The sequence below is a fragment of the Myiozetetes cayanensis genome, unplaced genomic scaffold, assembly GCF_022539395.1.
Source record: "Myiozetetes cayanensis isolate MyiCay16 unplaced genomic scaffold, myiCay2020 scf9, whole genome shotgun sequence".
Taxonomy (NCBI): domain Eukaryota; kingdom Metazoa; phylum Chordata; class Aves; order Passeriformes; family Tyrannidae; genus Myiozetetes; species Myiozetetes cayanensis.
The window spans coordinates 31,396,337-31,416,727 of record NW_026088185.1 but is presented as its reverse complement, the minus strand read 5'-3'; the positions used below and the strand labels follow the sequence as shown (position 1 = coordinate 31,416,727).

General features: G+C 42.3%; 1 protein-coding gene across 1 annotated transcript in view; it reads right to left on the bottom strand.

Annotated features, from left to right (window-relative positions):
- Nucleotides 1-7,237, bottom strand: part of GPR39 (G protein-coupled receptor 39) — a 78,594-nt gene extending 71,357 nt beyond the window's left edge. The window contains exon 1 of the mRNA XM_050340010.1: nucleotides 6,358-7,237. Within this exon, the coding sequence (XP_050195967.1) occupies nucleotides 6,358-7,222 (865 nt within the window). The 5' untranslated portion in view covers nucleotides 7,223-7,237. The remainder of the gene's footprint in view (nucleotides 1-6,357) is intronic.
- Between the last annotated feature and the right edge of the window lie 13,154 nt (nucleotides 7,238-20,391).

Here is a 20,391-nt window from a genome sequence, read left to right as displayed (position 1 = left end):
TCCCTATTCTTCCATCATATCTCTCTTGGTAGTGTTTTGCCACCCTTCAGTGTAGGAGGAAAGGAAGACTGTCTGCTTAATCCAAAAGCACAATCTTCTATTCCATGAGTCCAGTTAAAAGTAGGAGTAGAAAATTGCTTTCAGTACAATAGGGAGGGAAATTATGCTGGGTTCTCCTTATGTTCCCTTTTAAATTACAGTGTGGGAAACCTGAACATACAGATGTCTGGATTTTGGAAGTTTGCTTTGAGTCTGTTTTACTGTGGAAATGTTGGGGGTTTTTTTTAAACCGTAGGAAGTCCCCCAGCTCTTCAGAGGAGGCTGTTTGTAACAATTGCCCTGAGAAGCCATCATCCCTCAATGCAGCCTTTCCATTGTCACCTGCTGAATAGCTGAGCTTCAGTTCTGTGTTACCAGCATTCAATAGCATTGATCAGTTTTGCCATTGAAACCAGGTTAATACCTTTGCAAAGATGAGAAAATCAAATTTTACTGAACACCACCAGGTAAATCCTGTGCTTCTATCTCTTTTCCAGAAAGCAGCACCTCAGTGAAAAAACTTACTAGTTACAGAGGATGGATGCCCCATACAGCTGAGTGGCCAGGCCCAGGTCTGCTGGTTTAAGTGTTTCACATTTCCTGCTCAGCCCCTGCCACCCATTTCAGGGCATTGACTCCCCTGCTTGTCTTATGCAATTCAAAGCCCTGCTCAGGGAAATATATGGATAGAAACACCATATAAAACACAGAGATTAAAATGCCTATAGCATATTTATCTTCAGGCATGTCTCAAGAAAAGTCTCTGAAGAAAGGCAGCTGAATGGAATGATTAAAGAAATGAACCAAGAGGAGTCAATGAAGCTGAGTTTAAAGAACATGGGCTGGAGCTGTGTTCTGGAATATAATCGATTAGGTTATTCTTTCATTTTTGTTCTATCCCTATCCTTTACTTTTTTTCAGCAAGAGAAAAACCCAGACAAATTCCAGCTTATGAAAAACCATCTAATTTTCCTGTACCAGAAGTCCTACCATTGTCAAGTTATACTGTGCCTGAGTCATATCGAGATGACAACCATGTATTTTTCACAACTCCTTCAAGTAATTTGCCTCCTGAAAACCCGTTTGCCAAGTGCCTTACAAAATACACTTCCTTAGGGATCTTTGGAATGGCTATTTCTACACACAATACCATTACTCTGAGCAAAACATTAATCTGCCATCACTAGTATATGGGGAAAAAAAAGGTGCTACAAGTTCTAAGGGATCGTTTTAATTTCTGACTCAAGGTTTTATCTAGATTTAGCTTATGGCTAGGTACAGCTGTTTATGGTGTTTGCAGTGGCTTTGGTATTGCTATAGAATTAGCCTAGCATTGTACGAACAAAAGCCACTAAAAAGGTGGCAGGAGAGAGGCCAGGCAGCCGAGCAGGCAGGTCACTAGCACGAGATTCAGCAGATGCATTTGTGACTCTCTGTTGTACTTGTGGCCTTGGTCAGGGCACTGACTTCTTCCTTTCCAGACCTTCTCTTTTGCTCCTTGTTTTGTTGATTTAGAGACAGGGATCATCTTTCCCTCTATGGCACTCACCAGAGTCTCAGTAAAGCCTTTAGCTACTACTGTCCTGTAAAGCAGACCACACCTGAAGCTACCTGTACCACACCACATCACATGAAACCACTACTGCTGCTGCCTTCAAGTTGACACTCAGTGTATTTGACATACTTAAGTGTCAGAAAAAAAAAGAACAAATAAATAAAACAAACAAACAAAAGAAAACCCAGAAACAAACAAACAAGCAAAAAACACCACAACCACACTGCCTTTCTCAGATGGAGGCACTGCTATTGATTATGATAAGCAATTCCCTTGCCTGCTTATTAAAGAAGCTGTAGGATATTTGCTGCCCAGGCATGTAGGCAAAATTCATCCTGCATCAGGTGGTCCCAGAGCAGAACAGTTGAATTTCTGTAGTGATGGGAAAGAGAAAGCAGTGGGAGTTATCTGCCTCACTTGGCCTCACTCACAGTGGAGCTGTCAGTGCTGGGGTGGTACCAGCAGAGTCTCCAGTTAGGGAGGTCCAGCATCAGCTCTGGCTCCTGCTGACTGCTGCAGCAGTGCTTTCATGCACCTTCATCAACACTTCCATAGGAGCCAGATTACTGTGATTCTTTTCATTTCTGGATGGGAGAGCTCAGGATGGATGGATGCTTCATCATGGTCAGGAGACAGAAAAGGGTTGCTCAGACACCAGCCCCATACAGCAGGACCCCTCTGTTGTGGAAGAAGAAGAGTGTTGCTCCAAAGGGCAAAGAAAGAGGATGTAGCAACACTAAAGGACTCCCACTTCAATGTCTTTACTGTGGTAGGCTTGAGGCTGCTTTATGCAAAATGATTAAGGCTTTTAGCAGAAGCACAAACTGAAGCTGCCAAGGGAAATATCACAGAAGCTTTAGAAGCAGTACTTTTTTCAGCTGGGATAGTCAAAACTCGTTGTAGAGAACAAGTCCAGGTGAGTCATACCTAGTCTGATGACAAACCATACAGCTGCTTTTATATAAATGTGGGTTTATACAATGACCTGATTAAGGAGGATGTAGCCATGACCAGTGAGCAGGCACTGCTGGCATGGAGCCGTTGGTGCCAGGGTCTTTCCCACCGACACCTTGTGTGGAGGCTTGCCCCATACTGCTCCTCTTTCCCAGTGCCCACCTGTTAATATTCCCTAAAGACTTCTAACTTACTTTCAGCTATGGAAGGGCCTTCCTTTTGTAATATTTATAAATGTTGCACCAGCTGGAGCTCTCTTTTATGGAATCCTTCCTTTACATACTCCTCCTTTGTTTGCTACAACCCACTTAGAATATTTACAGTAATTGATATATGTCTCCAAACTCATCCTTTCTTAAGAGCTCTCTGCTACAGTGCAGGGGTCTCAGCTCAGGTTTTAGAGCAGCAAGAGGTCCCCAATGGCACTTCGTGATAATTTAGGTGATCGCTGCCCTGCCCTTTATGTCCAAAGGAGAAAGACAAGAGCAAGTAGCCACAAAGATGAAATCAATCCCTGTCAGGGTGGGCCAGGCATTAGGAGGTTTTAAATACTGTTAGAAGCTTGCATTTAATCATAAAGCCATCAGCCAAGTGTTTTTATAACCACTGCAACTATCCAGTGTCTGATGCTCAGGGTGGAGAAACTTTTATTAACAAATGTTGCTATGAACTTAACAAAAATCAAGTTCAGCTATATTATCCCTGATATTCAGCCACACTCATACAGACATATGTAGAAGAAAGATCTGCTGTCCCAACATGAGCAAAACTGCTTTAACATCAAACACAGGTAACCCAAACAATTTCAAGCAGTGTTATCTGTGCTGCTAGAGTGGATGGACTGACCCATTGGAGGCACTGGGGTTTTACCATGACTCAGAAAATGATTAAAGAAGTCACACACAGCCATTGCAGGAAGTATGACCCAGTCTGTCCAAAAGCACAAAATGCCTAATTTCTGGAGTAGGAGCATTAAGCAGAGACTGAAATGTGCTATCACATTTTCCTTAGAGCCAACAGCAGTAGTGGGAAGGAAGTTGGAAGGAACAGCATTGCACAGCCTACTTTATGAAAAAAGAATTGGTTTTCTCCAAAATACTGGGACAAATTTGCATTCCACCACTGAGGCAAATCTACCAAATTTGAGCTGAAGAGCCCCTTTAAATACCCCCTCCCCAACAGCAGGCAGAGTTGTTCGTGCAGCCATGTGGCCTGTCCCTCCTCTCCACCCTGAACACAGCAAGGTAGCCAGAAACAGAAGGAACTGATATCACTACATCAAAGACTTCAAATCCCCAACCAGACCATCTGGGCTTTAAGATGAAAGATTTGACCCTTGCAGACACCCTCCCTGGACACAAAAGCTCTTCCCCACACGAGCTCAGCCTGTCCAGCACAGTGGTGTTTGTCCCCCTGCCACCTTCCTCCTCCGTCACAGCAGTGGGGTCATCCCACCTGGAGCCCATCCTGTGAGCACCAATACCGCTTATGGCAAGGGGTCTTTCCCTTTCAACAATTACAATTAATTTTCATGAATATTCTCAAGTGCCACACAGTAACGTGATGCTAAAAAAACATTAGTTCCTTCCCGTGCCGTCCTCTACTTAGCTTTTTCTCATCGTCAGGAGATTTATGAATTTAATCTCGGTTTTATAGAACTTATCACTTTTAACAACTAGAGGAAAATGCTAAATTGTTTTTATTGCTGCTAGATGTTCAAAGACATGATGCTGTATATTGCCATTTACATTTCACATTAAAAGTGAAATATGTTGGGAATGTGCAAGTATTTGTTTTAATTTGACCCATCTGTTAAATGAAAAACAAAGAGGACTTCTAAATCACAATATTTAAATTCAGCGATTTGTAAACAATTTATATGTTCATTTCTTCTGGGTTAAAACTGCCCTAAAGCATCACTATTATGAAATCTCCAAATTAAATTGCTTTGCATTGTTCTCAGAAAGGCAGGCCAGAGTTTCTTCCTCCTCAGTTTATTAATTTATTCCCCAAGCCAAGTAAATTAGCAAGGCTCATATTAAGGTCTTGGCACTGAAATAATTTTGGGGAATTCATGGAAGTATCTACTGCCTCCAAAAAGCTGAGAGTACGGAGGAAGTGTCAGATACTGGTGGCAAATTCCCTCATGATAAAGGACAAACTGGTTCCTTTCATTTCGCTTTCCAGTACTCCTGCAAGCAGTATATCTGCCTACTCCATGCTAGATCATCACTGAGGAAGAACAACAATCAAGAAAGGGAAAAAAAGTCATGGCAATTTACCTTCCCCCCCTCAACCTAGTCAGGATTTGAATCTTAGACTGGACTTTAATGTAGCTGTGGTAATGGTAATTTGCAAGGGGTTGCAGAGCCACAGACATTTAAGGAACCCCCAAGTAGCACTTCAAGAGCAGATCTGTTTTTCTGCTTTGTGCAACAGGTATGTTTAGCTACACTGCTGGGCCTTTAACCCAGAAATCAGTACTTCAGTGGAATGAGGACACTAAGAACCCTTTTAATCACCCACTACAGGGCCTCTTGCCCCAGACTAACAGACACCTTGTGAAAGGAGATTATTTCTTCATTAGATGTACACTCTGAACATGAGGAAGGGCTCTGTACAGCCTGGAATGTCACACCTCCCATCTGAAGCCCTTGTCATGCTCTCTGCTGACAGAGTGTGCAGCTCCACCCTGTCCCAAACCCAAGTCATATGCCTTGTCTGAATGACAGGACTAGAGGAGGAATCAGAGAACCCTCAGAAAACAAAAATAATTTTAAAAAGAGGAAAAAAATAATAAAAGAGCTAATCTACCTAAAGTTGCAGAAGTGGACAGACCCGTAAGTTTCAGTTCCCTCTCTTCAATACCAATCAGAGCACCAAAAAGCAACTCGCAAACACTGGGTCTACTGCACATTCTTACTCTAGATGGTTCATTTATTATATCCAGTATCACATGAAACAACCCAACAAAACAGAAACGAGTAGTAATGTAGCCAGGACATGATTAAGGGCGCCTCTAAGAACATCAACAAATGTGGACACTACATGGATCACAGCCCGGAAAGATTCCAAGTTGGCGAAATGACAGCTTGATTAGTTTCTGTCTGACAAATGTGGCGACAGAGATCAGAATCAAACATAATTTCAAGGTTACAGGCCTTCAAATAAAACCAGAGAAAAAAAATCAGAGGGCCAAAACCAAATATCAAATCAACTCTCCAGCCCGCTTTCCTTATTGCTCAGATGCAACGCAGCCACGGCTACTGAGGTTAAATAAGAACTCTCCAAGGAGCATCCTGAATTAACAGGGAAATGCCTTCAGAGAGGGACAAGCTTCAGATTTTGCAAGACAGTCTTCCCTCCCATCAGGAGCCTTACTAAATATGCTCATAATTGTAATTTATTGGAAAACATGCAAGTAGAGCTACTTTATATCCAGGCAACCGTTGCCTATTTCTACCCCAAAGGTCACGCTGAAACAGCCTATCACCCATACTGCTGCACGTAGGCATGCAGAATAATCAGGCAACAGAAACAGCAGACAGTAAATGGATTTTTCCTTCTTATTCCCTCCCACCTGTTCTAATGACAAAAAGAGTGTGTCAAAAACATACAGAGACATCAGGTTTTTTAAATGTATCCTCGCAACTAAAAGTATTTCCTATCCCTCATTTTGTACCAGTCCCCAACCATACATTCCCCATTTGGAGGAACTTGGCGAGATAAAATGGAGGCTTCTGGTCTTCCTTCCCATGTGGAAAGGGGGCAGAGGACAGAGGGGAGGCAGAGTAGGACAGGATTCTTACCCAGGAAAAAAATGATCTGTCTCCTGGAGCTCTTGCCCTCTGAGCTCTCACTTTTTCTTAGGTACTTCTGGTGCTTTTTTTCTCTCTTCACTGCCACAGTTCCTTCCTTGTGGATCATCAGGGCTTTCATCATGCTGTGGCACATGAAGGTGACAGATCCCAGCACTATGATGTACACAGCAAAGGCACTGAAGATGCTGCCTTGAAAGAGAGTCCACCTGGAGGAGAGGTTGGTACAGATGGTCATGTTGTCCTTCAGCTCGGGTATGTGGTGCCTGGGAGAAGGTCTGACACAGGCCGTGGTACTTTGGTAGCCCTCGATGATTTCCAGGGGATATTCTGTGCCCATGGCAAAGGGCAGGGGCAGAGCCACCAAGACAGATGTCCCCCAGACAAAGGCGACGAGCAGCTTCACCCTGCGGGGTCCAGAGAGAGACTTGAACTTGAAGGGGTGGCAGATGGCCATGTACCTCTCAAAGCTGAGAGTGGCAATGTGCAGCACAGTGGCATAACTGCAGGCTTCAAAGAGGAAGTAGTAGAGCTTGCAGGCAATGTTGCCATTGGGGGTAGAAAAGGGGCTCCAGATGGCACTGAAGAACTCCATGGGCATGCCCAGCAGGATGACCAGCAGGTCAGAGCAGGCCAGGCTCACCATGTGGTCGGTGACCTCCTTCTGCAGGTAGCCTTTCTTCTGCAGGATCCTGGTGGCTTTGATGGTGATGCTGTTGCCCAAGATGCCCACAACAAAGATGAGGATGTAGATGAAGGCCAAAGTGATCTTGATCCACAGAGCCACCTCAAACTCCTGGACGTGGCTGTGGTCAATGAGATGAGAACAGTTTGAAGTAGATGTCGGTCTTGCCATGAGCAGAACCTCGTGCAGAGGAGGGAGGAAGTGTCCTCCTGCCTTCTCTGATGTTCAAATTCACAGCAAATAGATCCTTTCTCGCTCTGCCTCTCTCATGGAGACGCACATGTCCGAGCAGTCAGGTATAATGTGTGTCACCTGGCCACACCTGCGGGGTTTCTTAACAACCCTCTGAGTCAGGAAGTCGAACAGGAAAGTATTTCAGCTCTTACCTATCTTTATGGCAAACACCTCTTTCTCCTTTTGGATTTTCCTTCTCCTTTCTCTATGGACTGAAGCTGCTGTTTTCCAGCCCTTCACGGTATGAACTGCTCTGCTTTCAGCACTTGCCTCTTCCTCTGCAAGCAAAGCAGCTTTTAGTCCCAGCCCCAAGAGGAAGTCAGAGTTTCTGTGTGGTTATAGCTACTCTGTTAACCATTAACTTAAATCTTGGCTATCCCTAGTTCCCTAGCCACGGGCAGAACAGCGGGTTTAGAGGAGAGAAAAAAAAAAAGGGAGAGCCACTCATGTCTGAAATTCACTTCCTGTAGCAGGAGGTGCTTCGCAGGGACAAAAATAGGTGTTGGTTTGGTGGGTTCAGGCTGAGTGCGTGACTGGACACGTGCTAAAGAGAAAGTATCTTCTCATGAGTTTAATGTTAACTGGGCTTCAGACTTCATTGCTACGTGTGCTAATGCCACAAGCTTCACTACTTTACATTTCCTTTTATGAAGACCTTGGCATCTGCAGCAGCAGTGTTGGTTACGTGCAGCCATGCACTGATTTACATCAACAGGACATTCTGGTTTTCGGTTGCTGCCGCTGAACTGGTAGCTTCTTAAAATAACTGGTTAGAGTCCAAAGAGCCTTCTCAGAAGTTATGAGCTCTAAGCTGAGCTCTAGATTTAGATACATCAATTGTTTCCCTTCAAATTTCCGTCCTCTCATGTTTGATAAGGGAAATAATGAAGTCAGTAACCCAGTCATGCTCACGCTTTCAAATAATCTGGAGTAGCAGGGGATGAAAATGTACTTCCCCCTCCTGTGTCTCACCCCAGGGGGAATGAATTTAATGCTCTCTTTAGTTTTAGTTTCAAACCATAGCACTGAAGGCTCCCAAGGTAACCCCTGGAAACATTTAATTAGAGGGTGTGTATATGGATCAGGAAACCTTTAAATTACAACGCAAAAAGGCTGTACAGCTTTTGCAGCTATAATAGAGAAAGGCCCAGTACCATGATCTGCTCCAACACCAAATCTAAGAACAGTGGGTTCACAAAGTGATTTTTATTAACTAGACAAGCTCATGTGACACTTGCAGCTCATGATAAAAGAGAAACATTAGGAAGTTGTTGTTAAGCAGTCTCCTCACATTCAGTGGTTATCACTGTACCTCAGCAGCCCAAGTATATAATGAACAAAAGATACCCAAACCAGGATAATCAGCACCTGTTTCTATGCATTATTTATGCATTTCTGTTTCAGAAAAATCACCTCAAACCTTGCACAACTTCAAGCTGTGTAGTCCCAGTCATCTTTCCTTATGTTTGATAATTCACATTTGTTCTGCTCAGACAAGCTTTCTATTATTACCCCATTTCTTTCACTTAATTTTACTTTATAAAAGTGTGAACAAAGATTACATATGCATGACTGAATTGTGGAAATGAAGCTAATTAAAATTTGCTGCTTACCATCAAAAGGGAAAAGTGAGAGAGAGAGAGGAAAAGAGAGAGAAGGCCCAATAGGATTAGATCTCCCCCTTTTCCACACCAATTATAAAATGCAGAACACAATTTTGCATTTTCAATATTATCTTTAGAACATACACAAAGTTTATTAAGTTTCTAATAAAGAGCTGATGCCACAAAGGGGATAGGAAGGAAAGAGACAGTTGTGGATTCTCATAGACTGAGACCATTAAATATAAAAAAAAATTACATAGGTTACTGAACTAGATAAACCAGGAATGAATATTCCAGAGATAGGTATAAAATCCGTATCATGGATGATTATAAAAAAAATAATATATATTCTTGGAGGAAGAAATTTCTGACAACTAAATGTGATCTTTGTGGCATGGAGGTTGAGAGATCATAGTCTATACCCTGGTGGATATGATACCACTTTATAAACTTATGATTTGTGTGATGGTCTCAGTTTAGGGATTCCCTTAAGTCTTCCTTGATATCTCATAACAGTGAATACCGTGAGTTAATTTTCTCTTATTGCCTTTCCCTTAGCAGTTTCAAAAGTAAACTGTGGCCTGAGTGGTTGCACCTGGGAGATCACTCCAGGGAATTCCTCCTGACTCAATTTGTTGCAATTGCACACCATGACTTCAGCTGCCAGCACTGAAGAAGAGGCAAGAGCATTAAGGATAGAAATCACCGTATTTCTTTCTAAAATCAGCACATATGGATGCTGCACAGTGCCAATCACTTGTCAGCATCCTTGGTAAGCAAACAGAGCCTCCTGAAGATGCAGATCACACAGGCACAGGGTGCAGCTGGCTCTGTGCTAGCCAGTCATGTCCACCCAAATGCCTGTTGTGATGCAGTTGTTGGGAAGAGATGACAAGTGGTGGGAGCTGGAGGAACAGTGAGATGGAGCACAGATTGTTGTCGCTGTAGTATATAAGGTGATTTTTCACCTTCAGAGATAATAAAGCTGCTGTGATCACCCGCCCCGGTTTGCTATCCAACCGAGTGTACAAGGTTTCCTGAAGGGCTGTTTGCTTTCTCACCTGGTCCTTGGATAGCACCCTGGTGAAAGGCCTTTTGGGGGCAGAAGAAAGCAGAGCTTTATCATCCATGCTTTAGGCCACTGCAGGAAGATCACCTCCTGCACCTTGTGCAGCACACCACCTAGCAACTCGCAGTGCCGGGGGACCAGGCTGGGTTGAGGCTCTCAGTCCTTGGCCAGCTGCTGTCTCATTAAAAGCCGGGTCTCCCAAACTCCTGATGAGGTTGGTCCCCCAAAACTGGCAGTCAGCACAAGTTGTAGCTGGAATGAATCTTGGAAATGCAAACTCATTTGACAGATGCTGTCGCGTTTTGGTAAATGGGTTGCAGATTAACCTTTTCCGGCGTGCGGGGGGAGGATTGTTCTGCTCCCGCCTTACAAATGCCCTTCCTTCCCCAGCTGTGCAGCGCCAGCACGTGGGTTGGCTCGGGGTGCCCAATCTGCAGGATCACTCTGTGGTTATTTCTCAATTACCATACAGCATGGATGCCAGGGTGCTCTGATAGGCAGACAGGCACTGCCACACTTGCGTTATCACTGCAGAATTATTTCTCGATAGCTCTGTTGTGAATATGCAAATCCACCTTAATTGGCTACGCTAATCACACTGCTCTGACTGGTTTCTGTTCTCAAACTGTTCAAGCTACTTGACAGGAACAAAGAAAATATCTCGGCTCCTTGCTTCCCTTAGCTTAAAAACTCTAAAACCTAAATGAAAAAGGAGAGCTATCTCAAAAGCGAAGAAAATGAGGCTGTGAAAGGGATTAACTTTTTTTTTTTCAGATAAAAACACATTGACTTTTTTTTTCTTGCCAGTCTTTACCATTCTCCGTCTCAACAAACCTCTTGTCCCTAGAATAGCTGTGATACCTTTGTCTTGCCAGTATTTGTTTAGACAAAGAGAATCCTGGGCTTGTTCAATTCTCTTTGAAACACAAGGTAAACAAAATGAGATTGCTGTTCTGCAGAGGCAGCTACCCTGATCTCCACAGGCAGAGGGGAAAGTGCAGTGGGAATAAAAGGAAGAAGCAACACAGACAAACGTGAAGTGTCCAAATGATTTTAAATGTTTTAAGAAATCGATTTGCCTGAGACAGCTCATGTTGGCTTTTAAAATTATTTTTCATTAAAAATTTAAATAATTAAAGACTGCAGTCAAATAACTTCAGCTTTCTTTCTGTTTTCTGGAATCTAACAAGCCTCTGTCCTGTTAAGATCCCTTTGTATTCTTTTGGTGAGTTATTCTTGAACTATATTTTTCTTCTATGGAAGATTATGATGATAGTTAATACAAATAAGTTCAAGTCATTTGTGAAGTTTATATCTTCTTAATTCCCCGAAGAGTTTGGTTTTAGGCAAAACAGTCTAAGAACCATCGTGCTGTTAACTGCTTGGCTCACTTTCTTCTGGCAACGCAAGAGGCTGGGATATGCAATCTGGGCAGTGGGTCTGCTGTGTAACCTGAGCATCCATAATGAATTCTAATGGAATTAGATTACCTCTTCAAAGGTGGCATATGGAAAGCTTCCATCTTTTATACAGCAATGTGCAGTGCTACCTGCTGTAATGCATCCTCTTGGAATATCATGTTGTGCATGCTTGCTTTTCTTGGAGGATAGAGAAGGGATTTCAAATGTGCTTCCAGGATACACAGTGAAAAAGATCTCTGCTCCAAATCATTCCATCTAAATAAATAGATCAAAGCACTTCACTACTTCCAGTGTATTTTACAAATTGGCAAGCAACATGAGAAGAAACTGGGGACAGTGAGACTAAATGGTTTATCTAAGACACAAAAAAATCTGTGCAACACCTGAGCCTCCTCATCAATACACGGGATTCCTGCTGACTTCCTCGCACAACCTGCAGCACACAGACTGCCGAGTAATAAATTCGTTTACACAGCTCTTCACTGGTTGCTCTGGTGCTTTTAACTGATGTTAATTCATAAAAATTAAAACCCATTTACAGAACCAAAACACATAATTATTGTACCTACTCATATCTGGAGTTGTTGAACAATACACCACCTGCTGTCTGATCACCTTGGTAAATTAGAGGCATTAAAGCTGCTCAAAGCTTTCACTCCATTGCAGCTCTGTCTGAAGTAAACCAGGAGGTGTGTGGATTGCTGTGATTAGATGGGAGTGCATTTTGACTGGTAAGAAAGTGAAAGGGTGAATTTTCCACTCTTGGGGTAAGGAAAGAGATGCATTGACCTGTCCCCTGCCACTGCAGTAGGTGTCAGGAGGCCAAGAAGAGGCCCCTAACTATGGCCACAGATGGAGAGAAGATGACTAGACAGGCTGGGAAATGCAAGTAAAGCAAGTCTTATCCTGAAATGAGATGGTCCTTTTTGCATCCTTTAGGAACGAGGCACCAAAGGAAATGAGTTTATTTTTATCGAATGCCTGACAAAGGAGCTGTAACCAAAATGAAGACATACACTAAGCCCAGGTCTCAACAGTCACAAATTGACTGTTGTGAACACATATCCTGAAATACCCACCAGACTCCCCTTTGTCCAAGACACAGTGCAACAAAGCACAACATTTGGTTCAAGAAATCACCGCTGTGAGCCTTGGGACACAATCCTCAGCACACTGAATCAAATATCATTTTTCTCTGTGTAACTTCTGGAGTGCCACCTTATCCAAATAGATGTTAATGGCTGCAAAATACAATTCAAACCTCCTGTTTAAGAGCATACTCAGTTCCTTATGCCATATTTTAAAGCTGTCTTGTAAAACTCTTCTATGCAATGTAGTCTTTAACAGAGGCTCACAGTTTTGGACCTGTTGTGCTACTGCCCTAGAAAAAACTCGAGATTTCTTTCTCTGAAAGCAGCTAATTTCTTAAACTGACAAGATAGAAAAAACTTCTGTAAAAATGCATCTCAGAACCTTATTTCTCCATAACTTTTGTTAAAAATCTGCAAGGTCAAAAATCTGTGGAAATGGCTGTCATATGCAGGTACCAAAACACTGCAGTTTAGAGCTCATGTTTTTTATTCTCTCTTGCTAATGAACGAACTGTGAATCTTCTAAAAAAAAATGTTGATGGTTCAATCCTGATCTCCTGAAAAAAATTTTTATAGAAATATTAAGCTTTACTATTGGAAGGAAAAGCAAAAATTATCTCTTGCTTCCTTCTTGTGCTTGCCATCTCATCACCATCAGGACTTGCACTCGTGCCCAGCTGAGCTATTACAAAACCATTTTGCCTCTCTTCAAAACTCAGCTGATGGGGTTTAGCCTGAAGCAAGCTAATGACAGCTTTTTGACCCGCTTCTAAGGAGTCCTAGCAGCACATCACCACAGCAAGGGTACTTCTGTCACCCTGTTCTTTCTCATTTACAATACACACATGATGCCAAGATTCAAAATATCTGACTTCTCACTTTAAGGAACTTCTATTTTACCATTATATAGTTCACTCCCTTGCAGAAACTTCAACAAATTCAATTTTAAATAGCATGTAATAAAAAAGGTGGAGTGCTTTACCCATTGCTGCAATCTGGACAACAACAGGTAGCTACACCTACCTCTGGGTAGAGCAGAACAATTAACATTACACAGTTATTTATTGTATAGAAGATGCCACATCTGGGTTTCTAAGTAAAACATGTACATTCAGGGATGAAATCTGGCCAGAATGCAGGGCTCCTGTTCTTGTTCTCAGGGAAAACATCAGATGACTTTCAGAAGTTTTGCCTCCAGGATATGCCATCACCACAGGCTCTGTGAAGCACTGAACCTTCAGCCACTGTGCAGCTGAACCATCAGGCTCCAACTGCTGACCCAAATTTGCTCCCATTCCTGCTGTCCTCCTATCACCAGGGCAGGTGTTCTGTGCTGCTCCATGCTGTGCTGTTCCTCCATGCCCAGCACACGGCACCCAGAAAGCTCTGGAGGACAATCTGGGCTGGAATGATTTAGGTTGCAGCCGTGCTCCAGGTGTGCTGCCAACCACCTTGAGCTACCAGCAGCACACAGGGTCTGAGGCAAAGTCCCGTGCATACCATTCACAGAAAGAGCAATGCCATGTGGGCAGTGAGGGGAGCGAGCATGGAGAGCCTTGAATCAGAGCCTGAGGACAGGGGAGATGGCAGGAAGGAAACCCTGGCTGGGACATGACAAGCAGTAAAGCCTCTCACAAGGCTCAGTGCCTCAAGTCAGGGCCTTGTGGGCACAGTGTGGGCTCAGCTCTCTCTGCCTCCTGCCCTCCTGTTACCATGGGCAGCGCATTCCCTCCGTGCCAGTGGCTGGGATTGACTCATGGAAAGATTGCACTTTTTCTTCACTGTATTTTAGCTGTCATTGAAATGCAGAGGCAAATATTAACAGTGTAATGGGACTATTTGGCAATTTAAGTACTATATTGATAAATGCAAGTCAAGCAAGGAAAATATAAAACAAACAAATGTGAAAGCGAGCTGATCTAAATTTAGAGCACACACTTTACCTCTAACGTTTGCATTGCTTGTGATGCTTATTTCTGATGGCCCTGCACAGTGGGTGGGGGGAGGAGGGTTTCCTCATTTGTTTTAGGCATGCATTTATGCTTACTTTATCTGTGTAACTTCCTTTATTTCTGAAATTCTTCTACTAAACAGTGACATAGAAGGTGGCTGGTCACTGTCCTACAGATACAAATCCTGAAACTGAACAGGGAAATAAATAGGAAATGGATCAAAAAAATGTTGTGGGTTTTTTTCCCCCATTGGTGCTTTCACCTGTGTTTATGTGGTACCATATTCTGTTCAAGTGGTTGTTTAAGTACAACAGGACTAGCTATCAGTACATATATTGACCAATAAATTGTTACAACTTCACATACCAAGTAAGTAGAGCTCTTCTGTTTTGGAAAAATACAGCAACTCCTTTGTCTGTAGAGAACCAACTGCTTTTATATAATTTTTGAAGCATGAATTATATAAAGTGCATGTGAAAATATTTTAGTTATCCCTTTTTTATCTTTTCTCTCTGAATCTCTAATTCTCTCCTCCTCATTCCCACCCCTCCTGACAATAGTTTCTATCTTTGTTCCACGGCATAGTATGCCTGCTAAGAAAACACATGCTTTAAACAGCTGGAAGTGCCAACCTGCTGCCACAAGGCCTGCTCTGACATCTAACACTGTCACCCCAGGATTGCCTGCTGGCAGGGAAGATACTCCTCAATGGAACCAAGTCCTGATTGATGACATCCTAAAGAAGACATGTAAAATATCCCTGGCGCCCCAGGAATACCACTTTCTCTCTGTTGACAAAAGCAGCTCCTAGCACAAATGCCGTGTGGAGACAGCACATAAAGGGATGTGAGACAAATCCAATCTTTGTCTATAGATCACCTGATATATCCCACAAGTTTTGTGAATGTTACTTTGATTGCCCAACTGTTGGGTGCCTTTTCTTTGTTATTGTAGCTTCCAGTCTTAACTTTTCTTTGACTCAAGAGCTATCAGGAAGAATCACTGCATGCAGAAACCAGCTAGCAGTACAGACTGCTCGAGAGTCATTAGTTTTACAGGACATCCCTTCAGATGAATAAAAGACTTGGGTCTAGGCCAAAGGAAGTAACTCTTCAAGGATGGAGTTTGCCTGGATTGCTCCTAAACAAACATTTGATAAGGAGTAGAAATTATCTGGAGTAACTATCCTAGAAAGACAGTCTTTCCAGTTACTACCCAGAAAGAAGGAGCTGGCATTTATAAAAATACGAAGTCTTAACTCAGACTTGTGTACTACCTATAGGAAGAAAAGGCTCTCTGGGAAAAAAAAAGAACCCTGGAACAGCAAAACACCAATTCAAAATCCTAAAAGGATAAGTTGAGAAGGTGTCCTAAAAAAAGGTTTGTGTGTGTTTGAAAGTTTAGAGTTGGTCTTGGGCTTTGTCTACATGTGAGCTAAGTTTAAAAATGCATTTGCAAACTCTGTGTGAGATTTGTACAGGACACTGCAGGTGGATGATTGACTCAGGGACTCTGCTGCTGCTCTGCAGCTCTGGAGGCTGTGCAGGACTTAGAACAGACATTCCCCACCCCACCCCACCCCCCGAAATTCTCAGCACCCATCTCCAGAATAAATTCCTGGTAGAGGATCTGTACCCAAGAATATGCTTAGAGAGACAGAGCACTTTTTCACACAGTAGACCTGAAGTGGGTAGGACAGTGCAGTTTCATGAGCATCCTGCTCTCCTGGGTGGGGTTTATGTACACACAGTGTGGTTAAGGCAAGGAAATAAGAAGTGAGCAAATCAAGAGACAGCCTCGAGGCTTGGTGGGTGCCAAAGGATAATAGTTTTCTTCCATTTAGACCAGGCTCAACAGACTTGCAGTGAGAGACTTCTGTGTGCTGAGGTTTCTCTCTCTCCTCTTTTGGTCCTAAAATAGCAAAGTCTCATACTACCAACACTGAGGTCAGAGGCTGAGAAAGACCCAGACTGGAGACTGCTCCTTCTGGAAGTTATGTAGTGGTGCCATAAAAATAAATGTCAGTATTAAATATAAGTACGTTACATCTTTAACACCACTGTGTGGTGAATCCAGAGAGAAGGAGGTGAGGCAGCACTAAATATGGTCAAAACTACCTCTTCCTTTTGTTAACTGAAAATACAAGCTATTTTATTTGCTCACTTTGCTGTTATTGACAGAGATGATTTGCCTCCCACGCTGAAACATTTCGGAATACACTGTACCCTTACTGTGACTGTGCTGTGTAAAGCATCATTGTTTCATTCCCACTTTGACTGCAGCATCGCTCATGGAGACTGCTGCTTCCAGGTGTAGCATCTCCTACTTCTGAGCTGTGAGAAATTACAGATCCAGCTTCTCAAACTGAGGGGAGGCACATCCTCCCCAGGGAACTCGGGACGTGCCCCTGAGAAATGCTCCTCTCTGCAATCCCTACCAGGAATGTAGGAAGCAAATCCCATGCACAGAGAAATTTCTTTCTCTGCTGAGCAGGGGGCCAGAGAGCCCTTCCCCCTTTCTCCTGCACAAAGTGGCAGGAGAAAACCTCTCATAAGAGAGCTTGTCAAAAGTCCATATGGATAATTTCTGAATATTCTAACCTTCCAAAACATTTTCAAGTATTCTACCTTTGGGAAACAAGGTAGCACAGATTTCTACAAATATACAAGCTCTGGCAAGTCACTGCTCTTTTTTCCAGTTATAGGCTTTTTGAGACCATTTACATCTCTACTATGTTACAAATTGCTTAATAATTGTTTTTGACAGGTTAAACTGCTAGTGAGTATAAAAGAAAATAATCCCAAGATAGTGAGCTGAACAGTTCAGTGATTCCCTAACACATTATCCTACTGGAAAGCCTTAAGTAACTCAAGAGACAGGAATCCCACAGACCAAGGCTAGACATAACATAGGTTAAAAACCAAAATTACTCCCTAACCTTATAGCACCCACAGGAAACCAAAACTCTTCTGTAGAATTTTAAATTTGCAACGTTAATAAAATAACTGCATTAGAATGCCATGGTTTGTGTTACTAGTCCATGGAAACACTTTAATTCCTTTTTATCTCCTATGAGATCCTTCCCATAAGGATTTCTCTAAATTATACCTCCTGTCCTTCAGTGTTGTGGATTAATAATGCTTCACTAATGAGGATTAAATAGCTCAAGAATTCTGTGATGTGTGCAAACAGCAACACTGTAAGGCAGGATTTGTATTCAGAACCAAGAACTTTGTTCAATTTTCAAAAACCTGGAATTATGCTGCAGAACTTCTCTAGGCAAAATTTAACTGCCTTCAATGAAAGCTCTGCTTTTTCATTCGTAGGCTCATTACATTGAAGATCAGAAGTGAACAGGCTGCTCAGATCCCATGAGAATCACCCTGTCCCCCTGCAGTGTGTACAGTAGCTTCTGTTTGGCTAAGATATCTGTATCCTTCTTAACCTGGAGACCTCAACAGATGAAGGCATCATCATTTCTTTTCGTAGTTCCTTAAAAATGTAACTACAGTTTCTTATTTCTGCTTGTTTGATTTCTACCTCCAGATGCTAATCCTTTTTGTGACTCTAATTTAGGTTAAACAGCCCTTGATAAAGGACCTACAGTCTATCCCAGTCACGTATGCATTGTCACCTTGTGTGATCTTCCTGCTAATTTCTTCCTTATGAAGATGGGCTGACTCTGGCCCTCTAGTAATATTTGTTTTTCTGCATGGAACCCAGGTTTTCATACCTTTCAAGTCACATCAAAAAGCACTGCTGCATTTTGTCTCACCAGGCTGGTGCACCTGGGAGGTGCCTTCTCAGTCCTATCAGCTGTTTCTCAGCTACTGCTTCTTTCAAACTCATCCTCCTGCTTTCTGCTACAGTATCACATTGACAGGTTGTATCGAATTAATCTCCTAAAACGTCTTTAAAATTGCTGTTTTCCAGGGAATTCTCCCTTCTGCAGAAATATCCTTTTTAGCTGGTCTATTTGCTGCATTTTTTGCGTGGGTTCAGATGATCAGATAGTCTATGGAGCAAACAGGGATACATCACCCTCGTGCTCCACCACTGCCCCAGGCTTTAATCCATGTATTTGCAGCTGGATCATTGATGAAAATGTCCACTAGTATCAGAAGCTGTTTGAAATACATCCAAACTTTTCTGATTCCCAAAGGGGATGCCTGGCTCCAGCCCTTGATTAGCCCTAGCTGATCAGTCTATCTGCCACATTTTGTTTAATGTTCCTTGAACCAACCTCCCTAGAGCACTTTAAGAGTTCTGTAATAATTGCCAGCGATATCTCATTTTTGAGATCTGTTAGCTCATTTTTAATGCATGTTTCACTGAAAGCGTAGAAGGCAAAATTTTTCATCTGAATATAAGGAAAATATTATCAAAATCCACACAACTGCCATTATCAACACATTCATAATCTCATTCAAAATCAGGTTTGCTGCATCAGCTATATTTTTCAGAAAAACTGTGCTGATTAGCATTTATTACATTTCTGTCCCTTGAATCTCTATCGTTTAAGTTCCTTATTAAATTTTCCATTATTTTGCCCAGGACTGGCACAAGAGTATAGTTTCTTACCCACATCAAGTTTTTTTAAGTCTTTGGAAAATGTTTTTAGATTAGTTATTTTACGCCACATTTCATGATTTTGAAAAAGAATCACAAGGGCCAGAGGTGCCCTTTTAAATATCGTCTTTTCAGATCTGTAGATCTGCTGATTAAAACTTAAGTCTTCATTCCATGATATCAACCAAGAAAGTTCACTGAGCACTTCTGAATCACTACAGACAATTTTTCTGTCTTCACCTGGAAACAGCCTAATATTTGAGTAGGGTCTGAAGGATTGGGCTGTGATTTGACTGAAATCATGTGCAGCACATGGTTGTATTTAATTTCTGAGCTCCTCTTTTCTCTGTCTCTGTAGTAAAGGGCTGGATACTACAGTCCTACTGCAATAGTTCTTCCACAGGTTTAGGTCCAACCACAACTGAATTATGAATGAAAAAAGCTGTTGAAATGAACTTTCCAGCTCCCCCACATCTCCTTACTATTCCTGAACTATCAGTAGGAAGCCAGTATCTGGAAAAGATGAATCACTTCCATTTACAATTTTAGCAAACTGATATATTAGCTGTGCTGGAGGAATTCTGTTACGTTGGGAGGTGTGAATCTGTGAGTTTTTTACTGAGTCCAAACAGAGGAATGCAGGCTGCAGATGCCAAATTCCTACTTTATGTTACCAAACTACTCCCGGTTTGACAAGTATAAATAAACATATACTGAGGTACAAGTGTACCTGTTACCCAAGAACTGCAGTAACTCTGTGTGGAAGGACTCTCCTCTGTGCTCTGCTATTCTGTTTGAGGCTGCTAATAAGGACAGTTGTTTGTTTTTGCAGCAATAAAGGATTAAGACTTTTAAGTTCTGCTGAAATAAGCCTGCAGTCTTTATGCTGCAGTTTCAGAGCACTTCATCAGAACGGCAGACTTAGCAAAACAATAAAGGTGCTATCAGTTTTACCTTATCAGAACAGCTAACACAAGCATGCTGCTAGGGAAAGTCTGGCTGGTTTTAGTGGTACACAGGCTGTGTCTTCAGCACCAGTTTTGATCCTGAAGTACGTCTGGAATGCCCCAAAGGGTGTCACGTAAGTATCTCTCATTTATGATAAAGAAATGTCAGCATAAATTCTGAAGCAAAAATTGCAAAGCTGGATTTCATGTCCAACAGTAGATTTCCAAACAATATACTTTGTACTATGGTCATGTTTCAGTGCTGAGCTGTGTAATTTATCCTACAGATGTCATTGCACACTCTCAGATTACCGTGAACTTCAGACATTGATATAAGCATTTTATTAAGTTGTTCTAATACATTGCTGCCATCATGGAGCTCTGGAAATACAATTGATTTGGCTTGAATGTTTGAGTAAGATATTTCACAATGACTTCAGAAGTATCTCCAAA